At 37.1% G+C, this 24,732-nt stretch overlaps 1 protein-coding gene across 1 annotated transcript in view; it reads left to right on the top strand.

Annotated features, from left to right (window-relative positions):
• Window positions 1–228: 228 nt before the first annotated feature.
• The window catches only part of ZNF385B (zinc finger protein 385B), a 322,915-nt gene continuing 298,411 nt past the window's right edge, over window positions 229–24,732 (top strand). Inside the window, exons 1-2 of the mRNA XM_061202700.1 lie at window positions 229–544; window positions 21,157–21,294. Of these exons, the coding sequence (XP_061058683.1) occupies window positions 229–544; window positions 21,157–21,294 (454 nt within the window). The remainder of the gene's footprint in view (window positions 545–21,156; window positions 21,295–24,732) is intronic.

Here is a 24,732-nt window from a genome sequence, read left to right as displayed (position 1 = left end):
GAGGTGATGGGAGGAGGGGCAAGGGTAGAGTGGAAAATGCTCCAGACAGAGGAACACATGTTCAAAGATCATATTTGCTCAGTTAAGTGCTTTTGATAATTTTTTCCAAGCGTGATCACTGAGTAGCTGGGAGATTTTAGCTTAAACCATACCATGAAATTAATCATAATCATACTAGAAAATAAGAAGGCATATATTTCACAAGCATTTGTACTTTTTTTTTTAGGTATGAAGTATTCCTTAAGCCCTGACAACTACCCTGAAGATGGAATTATGAATATGGCAACTTTTCTACGGGGCTTTGAAGATAAGGGAATAAAGAACGACAGACCTGAGGAACAGCTGAGTAAAGAGAAAAAGAAAATTCTGTTCTCCTTCTGTGAGGTGTGCAACATCCAGCTAAACTCTGCAGCCCAGGCCCAAGTCCATTACAACGGCAAATCTCACCGCAAACGAGTCAAGCAGCTGAGTGATGGACAGCCTCCGCCCCCAGCCCAGGGCTCCGGACCACCGCTGGCCAGCCCCAGCACTTACACCAGCACAGGTAGGTGGGAGGGCCTGGGGGCCCATTTCCTGCTGGGAGACGTGCTTCTGTTCTAGAAAATGAAAGATTTAGAGCAAGGCTTATCTTTCCCCTTAAAACTACCACCACAATGTATATTCTTTTCCCTACAGGTAAAATCCAAGAGCTGTCTGCTACTTCTCAGGATACATTTTTTATTGTTATTAATATATATTATACTAGACACAAATATATATAAACACAAAATTTGTATATCAGCCCATTGACATAGTTCTGTATCTCCGTAGTTTGTGAACAGTCCTTAATATATTTTGAAATGTGTTTAAAATGGATCAGTGATATCAATTTTTTTCTCCTCTCTGCAGAATTAGGCTTTCTTTGGCTTTCTTGCTCTGCTTTCCGTTGAGTAGCGTACTATTACGTGGTATATAAAAAGCTCCAGTTTTATTTATAACATCCATGATGCAGGAAAGGAGCATTAATCTTGTGCGCTAGACGTGTTATATTCTTTTAGGGAGTTGGCAGCAGTGTGTCGGTGGTGTTCTAACAATAGGAACAGCCATTGCCAAAACCAACAAGGCTTACCTCTGAGCTCCAGCACCACCGCAAGCACTTTCCCTGCCTCTTGCCTCTCACCCTTTCCTGTGGGCTGGATAGAGGCAGAAGCTTGGAGATTCTCTCATTCTTGCATCTGCCCTGAATTCTAAACAGTTTTGCAAACCCTGTATCTTATCCTTGGGCAATGCTGCCTCCTTCATATTGCTGGCCTTTGGTCTGTTAGTTGTGAGACAACTAAAGAAAAATGTGAAATGTACTGTTTTCCATGGTGAAGGTTTCTACAAAAAGTAGGCCTCCTCCGCAGGTTTACTTGGGAGGCCAGGATAAGCCTCCTCCTAAATGTGAGGAAAAGCTCCAAATTCCTCTCTAGCAAGTGTTTGCTTTGGTAATGAACCTTCAACTTGAAGTGAGATGACGCGGTGCAGCCCTTTGTTGGAATTTCACTTGGTGCTGTTGCATAGTTTTTGATTTCGTTAAGTTATACCATGATCCATATTAAGCTCCGGTAAAAATGGCTTGTATGTGTTTGCTGTAAATTAATAATTTTTCTATTTCAAGCTAAACCTAATTACTTTTTACCCAGTATATGATTTAATTTTATTAGATTATTTTCCTCAGTCAGTACTTACCATGCTGTGAAAGAACTTAAAGAAACTTATAGGATATAAGATACACAATTATTACAATAGTGAAAGATAACTTTTCTGTTTTGTATTTACTTATTATGATGATAATTGTTACCATCATATATTCATTTGTTATTCACAAATGCATTAATTTATGTGTATTTACATATTAAAAATATAGTTGGTGTTAGAGTAAAAACTGATTACTGTCTTATATCTAAATCAGAGAGCAAATAGCCCTGAGTAAAGGTTTGAATTACATTTGTTAGAATCCAAATATCTATGTTTAAATTGAGGTTAACCTGTGGTTTCTAAAAGAGGTAATGTTAGTAGCTAACATTAACTGAACATTTTCTATGGGACATATTTTGGTCCTAAAAGCTTTATAGGAATTTTCTCGTTTAATCTTCTCATGAACCCTGAGGTAGGTACTAAGATTATTCCTAATTTACAGAATAGGAACAGAGGCACAGAGATAAAATTTGTCCAGGTTCATACAGCGTGGAAATGGCAGATCAGAGTTCCAACCATATTTAATTAATAGTGAAGCCATAATTCTTCGTCACTACCTTGCTGCTGTTTTCTACCATGCAATAAACTCAGGTTAAATTCAAACCAATATGCTGTAATATATTTGTGGTCACAAATGGTTTTTATCATGGAAAACTACCTTTCTCTGATGGGTTTTGAAAACAGACATGTAAAGCTCCAATTCATGAATTTCTCCATTTTTCTCCCATACTAATGAAATTAGCTAGCTGATATAAAATACATTTAGCTAAGACATACACAGAATATTATGTATATATTCTATAAATAAAACATAGCTCATCAACTAGTATAACACAATATATTAATATATAGGAAAATGGGTAAGAAAATGAGACAGCTTTTCAAGTTTTATATTAGGCACAAAGGACAGTTTTCATATGCTGATAATATAGTCAGTGATTCATTCTCAGAAGATCTGGGTTTAACATATGATGAAGGCAAGTCACTTAACCTCCGAAACTGGTTAGCATAATCCTCCCATCTGAAAAAAAAAGTAGGTATAATAATGTTTCCTCTTTGAAATGGAAATTGGACATAGGTGTATGTACAAAGATGATTATGACATGATTTATAATTCCAAAATATTAGCTGTATCCTGAATGTCCAATAGGAGAAAAGTTAAATACGTTATAGTACATTTATAAGATGAATGATAGAAACCATAGTCATTAAAAATTGTATTTCTGAAGAATACCTAATGAAAGGTGAAACTGCCTGTGGGATCATGCTAAACGAAACAGCAGGAACTAGAGTGGAATATACCTTAGTCCTGTTATGTGTGCATGTGCACATTATCTACTGTTTAGAGTCTCAACTCGATGAGGAGTCAGCCTGACATGGTTTTATTTGTTTCCAGTCACTTTCCTTAGTTTTGATCAATCGAATATCTATTTCCTACTGGGTAGCAGCTCCCTTAAACACCTTCTCAGACCGTAACTTTTCACATTTGTATACTCAGAGGGACTCTTTGATTTAGAAGACGGTTCTACTTATAAAAACATCCATTTCATAGCCAAATTAAGATTTGGCTAGATGGACTCACATTTAGAGTGGAAGGTGAGGCACAGTCGGCTCTCCTGCCACCCCTCCCTCTGCCTGCCCTTCTGCCCAGGTGGTGGGAAACCATGGAGGGATGGAAGGGTGGAGGTGTCCTTACCTTACAGCCTTGACAAAGTTGTAATGCTATTCTTGGTAGGTAATTACTATTCTGGTTGTCTCTGTGGGTCACAGATGCTCTTAACAGACCTTATGGATGAAGAGCTCCCCTCAAATGGTCCCTTAGACATTGGGAGTCCCTGAGATTTAGCTGCATCTTCCTCTTCTCTCATCTGTGTACCAACTCTTGGGGCTTGAGATCATGTGCAGAATCCATCTGACAACTAACATTCCTCTTGAAAACCTAGAGCTGCTGGGGCCCAGGCAGGTAGAGGTGCAGTAGGTGGAGGTAGGGGGCTTCTCTCCACATTTCTCTTGCCTGCTCAGGTAACACAGAGGAGGCTGGCAAGTCCACTGACAAAGCAGGTACTTAATCAGGGAACAAAATGCCTATCTCCCTTTTTTGCCCATCACTTGGCTTTAGGGACTTATCCCCCCTCCCAAAAAAAAAGATATATTAGAGTCTTAATCCCCAGTACTTCAGAATGTGACCTTATTTGGAGATAGAGTCTTACAGAGGAAATTAAATTAAAATGAGGCCATTAGGGTTGACTCTAATCCAATATTTCCCCTTATAAAAAGGGGAAATCTAGACATAGAGACAGATGCACATATAGGGAAGATGGTGTGAAAACACAGGGAGAAGATAATTGTCTTCAAGCTGAGGAGAGAGCCCTGGAACTGATCCTTCCCTTAGAACCCTCAGAAAGAACCCACCGTACAGTACCTTGATTTTGGACTTCTAGCCTCCAGAACTGTGAGATGATAAATTTGTATTGTTAAGCCACCCAGTTTGTGGTACTTTGTTACAATAGCCCTAGCAGATTAATACAGGGAGAAAAATAGTAGCACATCTCCTCCCCAAAGGAGAAAAGATGTGGTAGTAGACATAACCTTCTAAGAACTTCATTTCAGAGGGAACGTCCCCTCCTCTCTGTCAGTCTTATTATGGTTTTGGGGTTGGCAGGGTAGGAGTGGGGTCCACAGGGTGGTGGTTGGGACTTGAGCCATTTTTCTGAATAAGAGGTGATTGACCCCCGAACATTGATAGTTCTTTCACTAAATTTAGAATTTAGTGTGTTCCTTCTGGAAGAACAGGAAGATTCTTAGAGTTTACCTAAAACTATTTTAGAACACTCTAGGCTACAGGAGGAAGAATCTGAAGGGAAGCAAAGAGAGCTTAAATAGCTTAAATAGGGATCCTTCACACGCAGATGAAGTTTTGTAAGATACAAAGGAATTTATCATTAGCAGTTTACTTTTAAAGATGGGCTGAAGGAAGCTTTTCAAATAGAGAGGAAATGATAAAAGAATGAATCATAGAACAAACTGTATCAGTAAGGGTTCTCCAGAGAAACAGAATCAATAGGATATATATATAGAGATAGATAGATAGATAGATAGATACATATATATGTGTGTGTGTGGTGTATATATACATATATAATAAGGATATTTATTAAAGGAATTGGTTCATATGATCATGGAGACTGACAAGTCCCAAGATCTGCAGTCAGAAAGCTAGAGACTCAGGGGAGCTGACGGTGTAGTTTCAGTCCAAAGACTGGCAGGCTTGAGACCCAGGAAAAGCTGATGTTTCAGTTTAAGTTGGAAGGCAGGAAAAAATTGATAGCCCATGTGGAAGGCAGTTAGGCAGGAGGAATTCCCTCTTATTCAGGTGAGGGCCAGTCTTTTGTCCTATTCAGGCCTGCAACTGACTGGATGAGGCCGATCCATATTAGAGAGAGGAATTTGTTTTACTGAGTTTATAGATTCAAATGTGAAATTCAACATAAATCGCAACAATATCGTTTTGGATCCGTCTCCTAGAGTAATGGAAATAAAAATAAACAAATGGGACCTAATTAAACTTAAATGCTTTTGCACAGCAAAGGAAACAGTAAACAAAATGAAGAGACAACCTACAGAATGGGTTGCAAACAATGGGCTTAATTTCCAAAGTATATAAACAGCTCATACAGCTCAATATCAAAAAAACAACCCAATCAAAAAATGGGCAGAAGACCTAAATAGACATTTCTCCAAAGAAGACATACAGACGGCCAACAGACACATGAAAAGATGCTTAACATCTCTAATTATTAGAGAAATGCAAATCAAAACTACAATGAAGGTATCACCTCACACCGGTCAGAATGGCCATCATCAAAAAGTCTATAAATAATAAATGCTAGAGAAGGTGTGGAGAAAAAGGAACCCTCCTACACTGTTGGTGGGGATGTAAATTGGTGCAGCCACTATGGAAAACAGTATGGAGGTTCCTTAAAAAAACTAAAAATAAGGCTACCATATGATCCTGCAATCCTCCTCACGGGCATATATCTGGAGAAAACCATAATTTGAAAAGATACATGCACCCCAATGTTCATTGCAGCATTGTTTACAATAGCCAAGACATGGAAGCAACCTAAAAGTTTTAGGTATACAGCACAGCGATATATATATATATATATATATGTATATATATATATATATATATACATATATATTCAGTTATATACATAACTGAATCGCCGTGCTGTATACCTGACACTTACATGATACTGTAAATCAACTATACTTCAATAAAAAATTTTTAAAAATTGTGTTCAGTACAGCCTTAATTTGAACGTAATTGATTCTTTAAAAAAAGTATGTAGCCCCAATTTTCTTGTGTTTAAGTTCTCCAACATTTTGAAATACCTTTTCCTTTATTTTTTAGACAAAACAAAGTTTGGAAAACCACTTCCACATTTATTCGTAATTCTAGGTCTTTCTGTCAGTTCCCAAAGAGAATCCATTGGACAAATCTTACTTTAATTCTGTGTTCTTTTTTAATTTGGGGAATTTTTTTTTCCTCAACTGCTCCCTATGTTCTCTTTTCTCTGCCTAATATTAATGCAAATGTGGGCTTCTTTAATGACCCCCCAAAAGCTTATCAACTCAGTAGATTTGTGGGTAGTGTATTTTACTGAAGGTTTGAAATCGTAATGGAATTGTGTAGATATAGCATTAATAAATCATTTTCATAAGAGTATGTAACAGATCAATAAGAATTTATATAGTTATATATGCATACATATATGTGTGTGTATGTTCATCCTAAAGACACTCCTGTAATGAAAATTTCTCATTTGTTAACTTTTCCCAGCACATCTCCTAGGCCCTCCTTATTACCATGACTGTGATTTTCCTGTCATCCTGGTAAACACTGACTGTGCAGTGCTGCAAGGAAGTACATTCTGTCATGCAAGATTGTTCATATAATTCTTGTTTAAAATGTTTCAGTGTTCCTCATTGCTTTCAGAATAAAATCTACACACACACAAATGTGAAATTTATCCACAAACAAACTCAGAGAAACACCCAGAATAGTGTTTGACCAAATATCTGGGCATCCTGTGGCCCAGTCAAGTTGACATGTAAAATTAATCCCCACACAATCCTTTTCCTCATAAGTTTTATAAAACATATTTGATGATTGAAATGAAATTTAACCATATGATACTCAAGATAATAATAATTAAAAGTGGAAATTAAAGGGACCTAAATTGAAGTAAGGTTTCTGTACTTCATTTGAAGTAGCTAAATTATGATACCAGTAGATTGCCATAAGTATGTATATTGTAATACCCATATCAACCACTCTGAAAACTATAGAAAGCAGTACAATCAAAGAGAATATAAATAAATCAAGATGGAGTCCTAAAAAATGTTCAAGTAACCCATATGATGACAAGAAAAGAGAAACAGAGAAATGGGAACCAGAGGAAACAAATAGAAAATTGGCTCTTTGAAAAAGATTAATTAAATTTACAAGCCTCTAGTAAGACTGACAAAGATGAAAAAGAAAGAAGACACAGATGGAATAGATGATATTACTACAGAATTTGCAGCAATTAAAAATATAATAAGCAAATACTATAAAAAACTTATGTTCAGAAATTTGATAACTTAGAAAAATGAACCAGTTCTTCAGAAACCATAAACTACCAGATGCAACCAAGGTAAAACAATCTATAATGATTATATAAGTTGAATTCATAATTACAAAGCACCCCAAAAGAAATTTCTAGATCTACATGGTTTTACTGGAAAACTGTACCAAGCATTTAAAGAACACCAATTTTACACAATTTCTTTCAGAAAATAGAAGAGGAGGAAACACTTCCCAATTTATTTTATGAGGTCAGTGTTACCCTGATACCAAAAGCAGACAAATAAAAAATAAAAAAAAGAAAACTACAGATTAATATCTCTCATGAACTTAGACTGAAAAATTCTCAACAAAATATCAACAAACTGAATCCACCAATGTATAAAAATAATTATACACCATGATCAAGTGGGATTTATTCCAGATTTGCAAGACTGGTTCAACATTTGAAAACCAATAAATATAAAATACCATATCAACAGCTAAAGAAGAAAATCATATGATCATATCAATTGTTGCCATAAAAGCATTTGAGAAAACCCAATACTCATTTTTGATAAAAACTCTCTGCAAGTTAGAAATAAAGGGGAATTGCCTCAACTTAATAAAGAACATCTACAAAAAAGTCTATAGCTAACATAATTTTTAATGGTGAAAGACTACTTTTCCCTGAGATCAAGAGCAAGGTAAGGTTGTCCACTCTCACCTCTCTTATTCGACATAGTGCTGGAAATTGTAGGCACCATAATAAGGCAAGAATAAATAAATAAAAGGCATACAGATGGTAAAGGAAGAAATAACATTTTCTTTCTTTGCAGATGACATGATGGTCCATATATAAATCCCAAAGAATCTATGAAAGTTTACAGGATAGAGAACTCACAAAAACCAGTTACATATCTTTATATATCACTAAAAATGAACATATGGAAACTTAAACTTAAAAGCACAATATCATTTATAATCACCCCTCAAAAATGAAATACTTAGATACATACTGTAAAAAACATGTACAGAATCTGTATGCTGAAAAATCACAAAATGTTAAGAAAAGAAATCAAAGAAGATATAAATGAATAGAGAGATATACCATATTCATGAATTGGAAAACTCAACATAGTTAAAATGTCAGTTCTCCCTAAATTGATCTATAGGTTTCATGCGATTCCTTCAAAACCCTAGCAAGATTTATTGTATACATAGACAAGCTTAATCTAAAATTATGTAGAAAAACACAGGCCCTACAGCTAAAACAATCTTGACAAAGAAGAAATAAAGTAGGAAAAATCTCTACCCAATATCAAGGCTTACTATATAGCTGAAGTAATCAAAGCTGTTGGGTTTTGGTTTTTGTTTGTTTTTTTGTGGTGGTATAGACACATAGATCAATGGAAAAAACTATAGAATCCAGAACTGTAGATCCACACAAATATGCTCAATTGACTCTTGACAATTCAAAATCAATTCAGTGAAAGAAAAATAGTCTTTTCAACAAATGGTGCTGGAGCAATTGCACATCTATAAGCAAAACAAAAGCAAAAATAAAAACAACGCTCCCCCCCAAAAAAAACTTTGACCTAAATTTTACACCATATACAAAAATTAACCAAAATGGATCATGTATTTAAATGTAAAACATAAAAATATAAAACTTTTAGGGAAAAAATGGAAGAAAATCTCTGGGACCTAGGGCTAGGCAAAGAGTTCTGACTTGACACCAAAAGCATGATCCATAAAAGGAAAACTGATAAATTAGACTTCATTCAAAATGAAGAACTTTTGCTTTGTAAAATACCATGGGAAAATAATGAAAATATAAGCTACAGATGGTAGAAAATATTTGCAAACCACATATCAAAGGATCTAGAGTACATAAAGAACTATCAAAACTCAACAGTAAAAAAAAAAAACCAAAACAAAATCAAACAATCCAATCAGAAAATGGGCAAAAGATAGGAAGAAAAATTTCACTGAAGAGGATGTACAGATGAGAAATAAGTGCATGAAAATATGTTCAGCATCATTAGTCATCAGGGAAATGCAAAATAAAACCACAATGAGGTTTTACAATATACCTGTCAGAATGGCTAAAAGAAGAAATAGTGACAACACTAAACGTGACAAGGTTGAAGAGTAAATGTATCACTCGTACATTGCTAATGGAAATGTAAAATGGTACAGCCCCTTCTAGAAAACAGTTTAGAGGTTTCTTACAAGACGAAACATGAAATCACCATTCGACCCAGCAATTGTACTCTTTGGGAATGTATTCCAGAGAAATGAAAATATACGTTCTCACAAAAACCTGTATATGAATTTCATAGCAGCATTATTTGTAATACCCAAAAACTATGAACAACTCTATATTAGTTTTCTGAGGCTGCTATAACAAATTAACACAAACTTGGCAGCCTAAAACAATAGAAATTCATCCTCTTTAAGTTCTGGGGTCTGTAAGTCTGAAATTTGCAGGGCCGTACTCCCTCCATGGGCAATACATAGGGAGAATCCATTTCTTGTCTCTTTCATCTTCTGCTGGCTGCCCGGGCAGCCCTGGGCTGGTGGCTGCATCAGTTCAATCTCTGCCTCTGTCTTCACATCACTTTCTCTTCTGTGTGTCTGTGTCTTCTTTTCTGTCTGTTTCAAACTTCCCTCTGCTTTTCTCTTATAAGGAAACTTGCAGTTGGATTTAGGGACCCCTGGATAATGCAAGATTATCTCTTTATCTCAAAATTCTTAACTCAATCACATCTGTAAAGATCCTTTTTCCAAATAAGGTAACATTCAAAGGTTCCAGGATTTGACCTGCATATTTTTGGGGGGTGAATTGTTAACATGTGGTACATCCATACCATGGAATAGTACTCCATAATAAAAAGGAATGAACTATTGCTACTCGCAACAACTTGGTTGAATCTCTACGGAATTATGCTAAGTGAAAAAAATCAATCCCACAAAGTTACATACTGAGTTGATTTTTACAACATTTTTGAAATGACAAAATTTTAGAAATGGAGGACAGATTAGTGGTTCCTGGGGGGTTAAGGCTGGGGGCAGGTGTCAGGAGGGAAGTGGATGTGATTATAAAAGGTCAACATGAGGGATCCTGTGGTGGTGGATTCACGACCCACACAGGTGACAAACACACACATACACATGCACATATACACATGAATACAAGTAAAACTGTGGAAATCTGCATAGGATTGGTAGATTGTATCCATGTCAACATCCTGGTTGTGATACTATCCTATAATTTTACAAAATGTTACCATCAGTGTAAGATGGACAAAGTGTTCAGTGGAACTCCCTGTATTATTTCATACAACTGCATGTGAATCTCTAATTATCTCAATAAAAATTTCAGTTAAAAATTCATAATAAAGGTACCACCTAAAACACTTGTATTCTAGTAGCATTATCAGATATGATAATGAACACAAATTTGGGGGTTTTGCTTTTTAAAAATTATCAAGTGTCTACAGAGATTAATAAAATACAATCTCTTTTCTTAAGTGTCGAGAGAGGACAGATATATAAATAAATGAATGACAATGTGATATGCTAAGAACAATGATGATCTACATATAAAGTAAATGTGGCACAGAGAAAGGGATGGTCAACTTTATGAAGATCAGAGAAGGCTTCCTAGAGGAGGTGATATTTGCAGTGAATTTTAAAAAATGAGTTTCAAGTTACTCAAGGAAAAACAACATTCCAGGTAGAGGGGACAGCAATGTAAATGCATGTTGGGATAAACTATAAATAGTTTATTCTTATTGGAATGAGTATGAGTGGGGGCAAAGGAGGAACATTTGGCAAAGTATAAAGAAAGGAGCTGGAAGAGGGAGAAGAGTCATCCTTGTCCCATGGGATCAGAGGCATAGGAAAAACACAGCTGCTCAAACACACATGTAAAAAAAAATCAGCGACAGCTGTAATTCAGAGCTCTCCTGAGTTCTTTTTATATCCCACTCTGGTTTTCGTCAACCAGAAGCCTCCCCAACAAGTCCAGACATCCTAGCTTAGGTATTATTTCCCCAGGATACCTCCCAGTTGCACAGAGATTACTTTCCATAACCCACACACAGCTTCCCAATTCCAGACAAAATGGGCCACATTTATTTTCTCTCTAGAGTGGCTAGTGACCCTCATCCTGCCCTCTGCTGTCAAAGCCTGAGACCTATTCTTTATCCTGAGTGCCCATCGCTATAATATTTTTCCACCATCCCTATTCCAATCACCATTCTCATTCTCTGAGATGGATCTGAACTTAAGAAATTTAGAGAAATTGGATGCATTAATGACTGATAATTTAACCCAGTAGTTCTCAAAATTTAGCATGCATCAGAATCACCTGGAGGGTGTGTTAAAATGCAAAGTGCTGGGCTCCATTTTCATAGTTTCTGATTCAGTAGGCCGGGGAGTGAAGCCTGAGAACTTGCATTTCTAACAAGTTCCCAGATGATGTGGAAACTCCTGGTCCAAAAATCACACTTTGACAACACTAACCCAATGGAGGAGGATTTATACCCAGAAAAGGAGCTTCTTTCTTGCTTTATTTTAGCATCAAGGGTTTTTTTTTAATTAATTAATTTTATTTATTTATTTTTGGCTGCATTGGGTCTTCGTTGCTGTGTGTGGGCTTTCTCTGGTTGCAGCGAGCGGGGGCTACTCTTCGTTGCGGTGCGCGGGCTTCTCATCGCAGTGACTTTTCTTGTTGCGGAGCATGGGCTCTAGACGCGTGGGCTTCAGTAGTTGCAGCACACAGGCTCAGTAGTTGTGGCTCGCGGGCTCTAGAGCGCAGGTTCAGCAGTTGTGGCGCACGGGCTTAGTCGCTCCGCGGCATGTGGGATCTTCCCGGACCAGGGCTTGAACCCGTGTCCCCTGCATTGGCAGGTGGATTCTTAACCACTGTGCCACCAGGGAAGTCCCAGGAGCTTCTTACTTTAAATAAATTTGTAATTGGGAAATGGTCAGGGAAGGGCAAGGTGACCTCATGTTCCTTGTCTTCCTCTGGGGCATCCACTGACACATGGAAAAAGAGGGATGATGTCATGGAAATAGAATGATATAGCCAGCCCCATCAACCAACCCCCACCCCTCACTGAGAGCTTTCTAAGCAACTCTGCACCTCCTACAGTATCATAAAAACAGTGAAGGTAGACTGAAAGGCTGTGGTTACGTGAGTGAATGTGGCCTTACCTTCTGCCAGGTATGGTGCTGTGGAGGTTATCTCATTTGAAGCCTCTCAACAGATTTGCAAGGAAGGTATTATTATTATAATGGATAATGTGAATGAGGAAAAAAGAGGTTAGGTAGTAGCCGAAAGAGGCAAGGCTAGGATTTGGAACATGGCAGCCTAGTTCTGCAGCCTGATTCCTCACTATGGTGTCATTGCCTCCCATCTATGGACATCAGCTGGGCGGGACAGAATTTGCCTGGTGTGTGCTTATAGGTTACTTCTGCACGGAGAATGTACCTGATGTGCAAGTTGAATCAGAAAACAGGGGCCTTCAGTTCTCTCTGGCTGTAGCATGTTTATGTGGTAAGTCTGGCTTTTACTGTTCAGAGGACTTCCCCACACCTCATTCAGTGATACATGATTCTCCCCCTTCCAATTAGAAGCAGGTAAATCACCAGATAAAGTAATAAATGTTAACTTTACATTTTATTCTCCTTGTGTCCTTAGGAAAGGTATGTATCTGTCATGGAGAATCAAACTGCCCCAAGGATTATGGGGGGGAGGATTGATTTTATTCTGGGGCTTTAAGGATCCATATTTCCTCAGAATGGCAAGGGATTCTCTCTTAGGGGGTGACCTGTGATCCTGCCTTTGGCAATGGATGGTACATGTGAGATCAGGCCAAGAGCACGGAGGTTCTGCTGAATTGTGGTAAGAGAGACACATCTGCACTTGATCTGAGGTGCACTGGTGATAGAGGTTATCACGAAAAGGTTGAAATAATGGCTTTAGGCCTCAAAACTCAACAGGATATGTATGACTATCCTCACATTATAGATAAAGACACCAAGAATAAGAGAGATTTGGAGCCCTTTCCTAAGGCCACACAAAAAAATTCAAAATCTAAGATCCATCTCTCTCTCTACATTACCTCTCATAATTTTTTTACAACAAATTCTTCACAAAGTAAAAATGAAAAGAATTCAGGATTTTTTCCTTATTATCAGTGTTTGATTTTTTCCAGTTGTATACTAACTAAAATGCCCATTTTCTCTCCCACCTTCAATTTATCCCAAATTTCTAATCTCATTTAAGGTTAATCTTTTAAGACTAAACAGGAGTTAATCAAGCAAAGAGAGTGGAGAAAAGTGATTCAAAGGGAGTAAAGCGAATGTTTAAAATCTTAAATTGAGAAAAAGCTTGACATGTCTAAAGAGCTGAGACGCGCCTGAAACTGAGTAAGAGGATTAGAAAGACCAGAGAATTTGCAAAGTTTGGCAGAAGGCTTTAGAATTTTTTTTTACATTTTTAAATTTTAATCATGATTCTGTGGGTCAGAGATTGGGGCTGGTGTCAGCTAGGTGGTTCTCATCCGGAACTCACTGGAGGTCAGTCACGCAGCTGCAGGCAGCTGGTACCTCATCTGGGCTGGATGGTCTCCGGTGGCCTCATGCACACATCTAACAGTTGATGCTGGCTGCAGGCTGGGTCACTCTCGCCAGTAGACTCTCCTGCTGGAGGAGGTTAGATAGGCTTCAATCACACATGGGTCACAGAGCAGCATTGCTGGACAGCAAGAGCGGAAGCTGCAACCACTGTGTTCTTTTGGTCAGAGCTGGTCACAAGACCACGACAAATTCAACTGGTAGAAAAATAGACTCTGCCTCTTGGTGTGAGAAGTGGCATCCTTCATTTGGCCTTAGGGATTCTGAACTGAATTTGAGTAGATTTTATGTTGAGGACACTGTGGGGACAGAGGGGAGAGAGTAAGGATGGGTTTTGCAACGGGAAGTGGACGTAATGGTTTGAAGGTGGGAATGGAGAGCAAGATCTGAAAATGGGTTGTCAGCTGGAGCATTTTATACTGTGTACTTTTCCTTGCTGCCATATTCTGTCCTTCTCTTTGATGCCTCCAGGATCTTCAGCTGTTTTTTTTCCCTTCCCTTCTAATGTTGTCTAATTCTCATTCCTATTCTACATTCAAGAAACAGCTTCTAGGGTCAGGGCATTGTGATAGGTATTAAGACTATTCAAACATGTATGTGGGTTATTAAAATACATAAGCCAGATTTCTTACACTGCATCTCATATATATTTAAAATGTAAAATTTATCCTCAAAATCATTTTCTCAGACATTTTTGAACTTTGGAAATTAAGCTTGAAACTGCAACACTATAGACCTACCACAAGATGGTGCCACAGGTATACTGAAAATAAGATACTCGCCTTATTCCTAATCCCACCACATTTGCTGGAATTTATTAATGAGTATGGAAAGCAAAGAAATACAAAGAGGTGAGAATGTGTGTGGGCAGGAACATGTTCATTTGACCGACTTTTTTGGAGCATCTTCTATGCATTAGGTAGAATATATAGGGGAGGTATCAGGGTGTTTGTGTGTGTGTATGTGTGAGAGAGAGGGAGAAAGAGAGAGAGAGAGAGAGAGAAAGAGAGAGAGAGAGGAAGGGGTAGGGGAGATTTTTCTCCAGTTTTCAGGAATTAAACATACAACTTAAATACCTTAATGTTTCCCCTTGTCTGGAAAAAATTATAGTCCATTTTAAGAGATATTAAATACAAACATAAAGGGTTAATGATGCAAACTTAGGTTTGTGTGATAGATGCAGAGATAGGGCTAGAATTCATCAATATAGTATCTTTTACTTTTGCTGTAGAAACATATGGTTTAAAATACTTTCTTTTGCTTCATTTTTGATGAGTCAGTGTGCCACTTATAACTTAACCAAGAAATCTTTTGCAAAATATAAGTACCATGGTGAAAGTGTAACAAATCATCGATGTATCAGTGAGTATCAGTGAGTTTCTACCAGTAAGTGCACTAGGTAGATAAAGCATTTCAGTGTGGAGGCAGGTGGGTTAGATTATTTACAATGCACTTATTTCCCTAGACCTCTTAATTATAAGTCCATAAAAATCTTTTCATGGAATAATTATTATGTAGCTCATTTATTAAATAGAGCCCATATAACTGCCTATAGTTTTCCAAGAAGGGACAGACTCAGAGGGGAAAAGGTCTTGGTCAAAATATACCAAATGAGATCATTGAAAATAGAGCATTTGATTTCCTTGGTATAATCCCAGATCCTTTTGAGAGAACACAGGAATTACCTCTTGGAATAATTCAGACCCAATGATGACACAGTAGAAGGAATATATATCTACTTTTCCGACTCTTTGTCTTATCCAGTATTGATCACTGTAAGTTTCTAAGCATTTTGCAAAATCCTAATTTTATTCTTCCAAACAAGAATAGAGTTAGTGCCCCATATCTGTACTCCCCAGGTAAATTCAACTGAGATTTATATTGCAGGGCTTATTGAGGTTGAAATTCCTTATGAATGAGAGAGAATACAGCAATATGGAAATAGGATGAAGGCTCAAGTTATAACTCCAACCCCCCAAAATGCTTTGAGATAGAGCCTAGCCATTATGGATGGTGTCAGAAATCTAGAACTACCCCTAAGGTCACCTGAAAAAGTCCTTATAGAACAGCTCTGTATTCTGTACACGTGGTTTAAAAGCGTTAAAGAAGGGTGTTGATTATATAAGCCCGGAGCTCTAAGGAATTGATATATAAAGGAGTTTGAATGGAACCTTTTCAGAAACAAAGAATTAAAAGGAGTGCTTGGCCCTATTTTAGTGAAGGGCAGATAGTCTTTTGCTTTAAGAATACTTTGGACTATGAACTTTTACATGTATCATATTTATTAACAGACAAGTGTTATTTTACATCAAGTCTTGGTTTTTAGTTCTTAAAAATTTAAGATTTAAAAATTTTAGATTTTAAAATTTAAAGACAATCATGCTAAGTGTTTGGGTGGCTGAGTGATTTGAATCATCAAAGGCACACTTAAAATATAGGTGTCTTAGAATAGAAGCGTTATCTATTTTAAGCTTATCTAAGGGAGAAAGGCTTTCAGTAGCTGGCTCAACAGAAACTTAACAGTATTGAGTTCTGATTCTCACTGTGGGTTGAGTGTGTTGTCACTGACTGACCACCTTTCTTCATACAAGAGTTCTACTTTCATACTCGGCAGCATCCCAGCCAAGGAGGTTGTTGGGCATTGTTCCAAGTTAGGCATCCTCGTACAGTGTTACAACTGACCACGGGGTTGGTGTTCATCCTTGGCACTTCCAGTTTTTCTGGATCTGGTCCTTAGGCAAGCTGCGAAACATGTTTGCTTTTCTCCTGATTACATGAGGAGTTTGGAGGAACTGAGTGGTCTGGTTATTGTATTTTTTTAGGGGCTGAGTATGATGGCATTTGCATCACGTTGGCCCACTTCATTTCAAGAGGCTGCCTCTGGTGAGCCTTCCTTGCAACTCAGAGATCTTGGCCTGCAGATTCTGGAAGTTTATCTTTTCTTATGTGGACATGATGTAAAAGGTATAAAGAGATGTTAATTTTATTCTTGGGGAGTTACTGACTCTAGATAATCAGTTACTTTGAGAAGTTGCAAGAATTTCATCAAACCACCAGGACACTATTTTCGTTGCTAAAGAAAGAGTTCACCAAATTATGTAGTACTGTCAAATGAATAAATGCAGTTTCCTTCTTCACATGGAACATGACTTTGTGATCATATGCTACGTACTAACATTAGAGCCACGTATTCCATTCTACTTTGTACAGTGAATAGGAAGACCATTGTTCTCACAAACACCCCTAGGACTCCTCCCCACTGCAAGTTTGGGTCCCAAAAGGCACTCAAGAAATGCTCTTATTTGGGGGGAGGATACCTACAGTTTTTAAATTTCTTTAATGAAAGTTGTATATATTTAAGGTGTTCAATATGATGATTGGATATACATTTACATACTGAAGTGATTACTCCAGTCAAGCTAATTAATATATCCGTCTCCTCATATAATCACTTCTTTCGTGTGTGGTGATTGAAATCTACTTTCTTAGCAAATTTCTGGTACATTTGACCCTCGAACAACATAGGTCTGAACTGCACAAGTCCACTTACACACAGGTTCTTTTCAATAGTAAATGCTACAGTACTAGACAATCTGTTGTTGGTTGAGTCTGCGGATACAGAGGAACTGCGGATCTGAGGAGCCTCGGATATAGATGAGCTGCAGATAAGGAGGACCGACTATAACTTATATTTGGATTTTCCACCGTGCGGAGGGTCAGCGCCCCTAACCCTGGCATTGTGCAAGGGTCAGTTGTATTCAGCACAGTATTATTAGCTCTAGTCATCATACTGTATGTTAGATCTCTAGACTTATCCTTCCTACGTAACTGCAACTTTTTATTTTTTGAGAAAATCTCTTAGAAGATGTGAATATTCTGTAGGTCTGAAGTCTTAAGTCCAATATCAATACTTTGCTGTGTTAATGCTCTTCAATGTACTTCGTATAAAAAAGTATTTATTTGGGAAATATAGGAAAACTCCAGGTAAATACAACATAATAGTCACGTGTCTTAAGAATATATTTTTAAAATGGGTTTTAATGTTATTCAGTTTGAATATTGATGGTAAATCGTATTACTTTCTTTTTCTATAAGTGATTTTAAAGAACTCCTACACCAAATAGTATATAAAAATAAAATATGGACCTTTACTTCAAAAGGTGAAGCTTATGTTTGTTTCTTTGTTTCTGACATTCTCACATGTGATGTTTAAAAACCATTGTGGATGTTTTGCTTTGGGATACAATGAGAAGAGGGTGAGATAACCCAATGTTTTATGCCTCATTCTGAAAACACATTTTTCTTTTAAAATATCCTTTTGAAAATTATAAAGTAGGTTGCTAAAAGAAATATTTATGTCAAGTGCCTGTCACATTACTCGGTATAAAGTAGGTAATCAGTGAGTGGTTGATATTTTCATCATTATGTTTTATTATTTCTTGACACAATAATTCTGAATGCCTTCTTCTTACCTTCCATTGCCACGCCCTAGTTTTGTCATCTTGCATTATAGCCGCATCTCTGCTGTACTTTATGTCTCAGTTTTAATAGCACCTTCTTGTGGCTTTTTTGCCTATCCTGTTAAAGCAATGCTCATCTCCAGATCTCTTGCCAAGCCAGAGAACACTTGCCAAGGTAAGGTATTATTTTCCAATCCATAACCTTACAACAGTTTAGGTAAACATTTCTGCAGGTCTATAATCTCTTACCTGTAATTTCCAAAATCCAAGAAGCTCTGAAAATCAGAAGGTTTTGTAATTTATAGTGATGGCAAAACCTGACCTGAACTGATGTGTGTGAGGTTAATAATAGTCTTTATCCCATCTAGTCTGAATATGCACATATTTTGCTGCAGAACTGTTAATATGTCTGATTATAGACTTTTGCCCTAGACTTTACTTGAGGCATTATATAATTCACAGTATCCGCAGAGTATTATCTTTTTAAAATCTGAAAGCATTTGAATTCTGAAATGCATCTGGCACTAGGGGTTTTAGATAAGGGATTAAGGACCTATAATCAAATATTATAGTTTCATTTTAAAGTTTTATCTTATTACTAGGAAGCTACATGTATAATAGAAATAAGAGTTTTAGGCACACCATCTCTTACGGACTATTTTCTCAGACAAGAAAAGTACAGTAAAAGAGAGAGAGAAGACATGGAGCAATTTCTGAATTAGTGATACCCAATGCCATTTCTCATAATCCATTCAAATTGTTGTCCTAGGAGCTTCCTGAGGCACTAAATGAATGGAATTCAGGCAGCAAAAGTAACCACAAAGGTTTAGTACATTCTCCTATGATGTGGGTGTATGTACACACACCCACACACACATACGCACACACACACACACAAACACATGCTTGTGTGCATCTCCACTCATATATGTCTATAACTATCTTCAAGGAAGGGAATCCAACTAGTGTCCTGTAAGGAGTCAGTTTCACACTGAGGGACATAAGGAGAATACCCACAGGAGTGCCATGTTTAATGTTGCTCCAAAATGCTGTGTTATGTAAATGTGTTGTGGCATAGTTCTTATTTTTACACAGATGTTTTAGATTGTAGATACTACTAAATGTATCTACACCTAAGAGCTACTAGTATTACTAAAACTGTACACAGTCATTTGTAGAAGATCCTCAAATCAGGAATTGTATTTATTGGATCCTGATTAGCTCTGCCTTTAGAGTCTCAATGAGAACCTAAAACCCATTAAAAAAAATCTGGGGCTTCCCTGGTGGTGCAGTGGTTGAGAATTCGTGTGCCAATGCAGGGGACACGGGTTCAAGCCCTGGTCTGGGAGGATCCCACGTGCTGCGGAGCAACTGGGCCCGTGAGCCACAACTGCTGAGCCTGCGCGTCTGGAGCCTGTGCTCCGCAACGAGAGAGGCCGTGATAGTGAGAGGCCCGTGCACCGCGATGAAGAGTGGCCCCCACTTGCCGCAACTAGAGAAGGCCCTCGCACAGAAACAAAGACCCAACACAGACAAAAATAAATAAATAAATTAATTAATTAAAAAAAAAAATCTGAGTAGAACCTTAAATATGTGCTTTGTCAATGCTGCCTACTAGGAATTCCTCCCAGTTATTTTTGTGATTTTTTGATAAATGTTTTAAGTCCCTGTTGCTTTGCACTTTGCATGCACATGTCGAAGCTCTATATTTTGTGATCTCAAATCATTGCTGCTACTTTCTGGGGTTTAGCTACCTTGTGCCTTTTTAAGACATCTCAACTGGCTCATGCATCTTATATTTTAGTAATAAAAGAGGAAGGATGGTGAAAGGTAAAGGTATAAATTTGGGGGTGGCTGGGGTAGGGGTGTATGGATTTATTGAGCTGTAGATTTTTTTAAAAATAATAAGCAGTGAAATACTATGTGGTTAAAAATATTCTCTACCTTGTCCGTCTATTTTCTTGTTACACAAAATAAATACATTTAAATTTTTATTGTTTAGGAATTCGTCTTAGAGTAAAATCGATAGTATTTTGCCCTGGTGCTAGCATAGCCCTGCACATTTTTACTATCATTATTATTTTAATTTAGGGACAGGCGCTCACGGGTTAACAGATATTTAACTTGCTGTTTAATGGACATCTGTGTCAAATATATGGAATTTTTTTGTTACAATTGTAATAGCCTCTAGTGATTTCATTTGTCTATAGAAAAGTCCCAGGGACCTATAGCTATTTTGGTTTCTGCAGCTTTTTTGTTAGGTCCTTATAACATAGACTACTGATTTCTTCTCTGTATTCTGCTCATTGTTGAAAAGCCAGAGCTATTTTTAACATTTACACAATTTCAATAGATGATTCTTCATTCCACAAGGTTTGGTGCTAAATCTGTGGAGCCTTTCATAATCATATCCTTTTTGTGGTTTGCTTGAATTTGATCACAGTGGCTGATTTCATGCATTGATAATGAAGGCTTAGGTTGCCTGTTTCTCGGCGTAAATCCACCTCAGACTTGTAGGTTGACAGTGCTTCTGGTTTCAGCACACATGGAGATATAGAATTGAAATTGCTCTGCTTTCTTTACAAATGACTCAGAGTGTGCTTGTCCTTCCCTAAAATGTTGCCAGCGTGTAAAGGATTTTCAATGAGCAGTGCAACAAGCCAGCATCTGGGAAGGTTTGGAGCTGCACTGACATAGCGTGGTACTGTCACACAGATAATCAGGGCTGGAGCCAAGTCTCCGTAGCCCCGTGCATTACACTGGTCACATCCTGGAAGTTTTGTTTATCCAACTTGGTTGCTTTTGAAGCCGGTGAAAGCCCTGCCAGGATGTGGAGTGGACTTCCTAGCAGAGGTGAGCATTTTTATTCTAAAACTTGGACGCTGGAATCTGGGGTGTCAGGAGCAGATTCTTTCGAATGCTGTATTGAATCCTGTGGAGTTATCAATTGTGTTTATCACGTTGTACTGACAGATCTGAAGGGGCAACAGTGAAGAGCAAAATGTATGATTCTTTAATTTTAGGGGAAAGTAACTCCTTAAATGGATGTAATAGCATTCTTTTCATTCTGTGCTAGCTGTTTGCCGAGGACATCTTACCAGTAGGTGACTTCCTTTGCATTTTAAACATTCAGAACAAGTCAGTGATATTATGTTATTTGCTATCATTACTAAAAGTAGGCAATTAGCAGTGTTATTATGTGCTTCAGGTATGTAAAAAAGGCTATGAACTAAATGTACTTTGTAGAATCTCTGATGTGAAAAATATATAGCAGGAAACAACTGATGTTTATGAGATAACTAAGAAAGTAAGTGAAATAGATTACATACTGGAGTCGATACCTTGTTAAGCTTGACATTATTAATAATTAAAAGTTATGACCTGTCATGCACTGGACAGCCTACAGTAATTGATTTCCAGAGATGGTATCCTAAATGAGAGGAGGATAAAATTAGAAGCATTTCTTCATACGGCATGTTTTAATTAGATGTGACGTTTTAAATGTAGTAGATTTTATCATTTAAATGTAAATAAAATACTGACACTCATCTGGGGAGTTAAACGACTAGATCATCATGCCCAGACAGGTCTGATGTGGCTTTATAAGCATAGAGTATTTGAAAGCCAGCCTGATAAGGGCAGACTCAAAGTTAGCTTCCAAGTAGATGGAGTCCTCTCGCTTAGGCTCTTCTAAACTCTAATTCCTACGTGATGAGAAGCTGTTTCTAAAGACGAAAGGACTGTGAGAGTTATGATGTATTCAATAACAGTATGCTTATTAAGTGCCTGTTTGGTATGTTAGGTCTGCAGAGAAGTCTATTTTTATTTGATTGGAAGCTAGCATGGCACATGGGGTATGTATATAATATATGTGTGTGCAGTGGGTGTGCGCGTATGTGTGTATATGTGTTTTCCTGCTAAATTTATTTGAGGCAGCTGTTTTATAGCTTTCAGCTCTAAAGTTATAGATAAGTGTGTATTTGTTTGACAGAAGATTCGAGAACCCTGCTTACTGCCAGTACATGTAAAGCTTGGCTAAGCAGACGCATCAGGGGCAAACCATTTGTGTTCGCCAATCTGTCTCAGCAAGTCCCAGGGCCACTATCTTGCTAGAAGCCACTGTGTGCTTTTGAAAGCATGAAATTAGTTTTATACTAAGCACATGGTTTCTCATTTAGCAGCTCTTTTTATGGTAATGGTCAATTTATGGTTCACTACCATGATTTCGGTGTTCTGTCAAAGCTGATAGCTTCTGCTAAGGTGTCTCTATGAGATAAATTTTTAAAAAGCAGAGGGAGGGGGAGGACCTAATTAGACCCTCAAGAAGAGAGTCTTAGCTTCAACCCAGTCTACCTTCCTGAATGCACTGTCGTTTCTCTAAAGTTCCTTTGTGCTGTTTGATCCAGGACCAACAGATTTAAAGTTGCTAACATTTACCACTTTGGCTCTTACTTGACATGTGACATCAAAATAACTGTGTTCTGAAATGTAAAGTATTTGTTCATCTTTTTGCAATGCATTTGTAGAAAACCACTCTATTAGTGCTGACCATATTGTGTAATTCATCATTAGGCTTATCTGCTTGTTTGTTAATACATCCTAGAGCACTGTGGGAGAGAGTGTAAGGCTTTTATATATTTTATAGTTGATATAAAGCACCCATACTTCATTATACATATATGTGCTATGACAAAGTTTAGTTAAGGAATAAAATTAAATAGTCTGAAGATACATTAAAAAATTTAAAAAATGTCTTCTTTCATACAACTGCCTCATCTTGAAAAGTAAAAGCTCTCAAATGCTAAAATTATAGAAATATTAAAAATAGTTTTTGTTTCCACAGAGTGATAATAGATGAAATGTATATGCAAATGTGGTGAGAATGTTTTACTTAGCCTTTTCTTTCCATCAGAAAATAACCCTTGTTGAAAGTTTTGCCGGTCATAATGCATTTTGAAGTAGAGGTGATCAAAATTAACTCCCAAGACATTTAATGAAATATTTATTCTTATGTTTATTCTTTGCATGGTGGAAATAAATCTGTACATGTGGATTAGGGAGCACTTTGAAATGGTGCTATTATACATTTCTTTCATATGGCTTTGACAGTGGAACTGAAAACACTTCTGAAATCTTGAATTTCATGATTTTTTTTCTTGTTAATCCTTGGATCGTTGCCTAGGTTAAGCAATTTCGCATGATTAAGGATTCAAGATAAAATGTTGTTTATTGAAATGCAGGGATGTATTATGTGGCATTATAATTAGAAGATTTTCTGTTTTTAGATGAAGCGTAATTTTAAACAACTTATTTTTCTTCTGTCCCTTTGGGAATGTCATGTCACATGTCATCATCAGATGGTTAGGGGTATTTCATTTTAGATTTTGACTTACAAATAAGTATCTCATACTTCTTACTTCCCCAAAGCCCATGAAACAAATTGGGTTTGTGAGTTGAGAATTAGAAGGTTAGAAGGGCATTGAGATTTTTTCTCTTTGAAATTCCTGATGATGTAATGTGTTTAGTAAATGAAAACTTTAAAAAAGTTTTAGAATGTCAGAATTCTCTTAGAATAGTGAAACTTGTCATATTAAATAGATCATGGAAAATTCACTAGAGGAAGTGAAGGATAATTTAGCATATCTGCCTGAAGTCTTAGTAGCAATTTCTCTTTCACAAGAAGTAGGATTTAGAAAGTTTCCATGAGGATGTGAGATTCTCATGAATCTCAGTGATGTACCTGCATCTGTTCACTTTTATATCAAGAGATAGCAATCTACAGTTTCCTTCAGCAGATTTTAAAAATGATTAGTTATGAAATATAGCAGATATAGTAAGCCTGCTTTAGTTGAGAAACATGATTACAAAAATCAAAGTACTCTCCAAGTTCATTGAGCTTTCCCATTGTATATATTCAGTAATTAGTTTGGACTATCTGTATACTCTGTTGTTTATTTTGAGGTATGTTGCTGTGGTGATGAATACTTTTTAATATAAGTATGTCCCATTAAGTATTTGGGACATTCTTGTGCTAAAAATTATTCGTTGTTTAGCTGAAATTCAAATTTGAGTTAGTGTCCTGTATTTAATATGTGAACCCTACCTAGTTTCTATATAAGAAGTTGAGTCTCTAATTATTACCTAGAAAATCAGGTCTACCAAAGCTAAAATGGGGGCTTCACTTTTCTGTAAAAGCAGTCGATTTCTACTGTTTGAGTTTATGCCAGGAAACTCCTATGATAAGAAAGTTTCCATTTGAGAAACTTAAAATGGTATAAAAAATAGGATTGA

The sequence above is a fragment of the Eubalaena glacialis genome, chromosome 1 (genome assembly GCF_028564815.1).
Source record: "Eubalaena glacialis isolate mEubGla1 chromosome 1, mEubGla1.1.hap2.+ XY, whole genome shotgun sequence".
NCBI classification, from domain to species: domain Eukaryota; kingdom Metazoa; phylum Chordata; class Mammalia; order Artiodactyla; family Balaenidae; genus Eubalaena; species Eubalaena glacialis.
The sequence above is the reverse complement of the archived record's forward strand: the minus strand, read 5'-3'. Positions and strand labels throughout refer to the sequence as shown.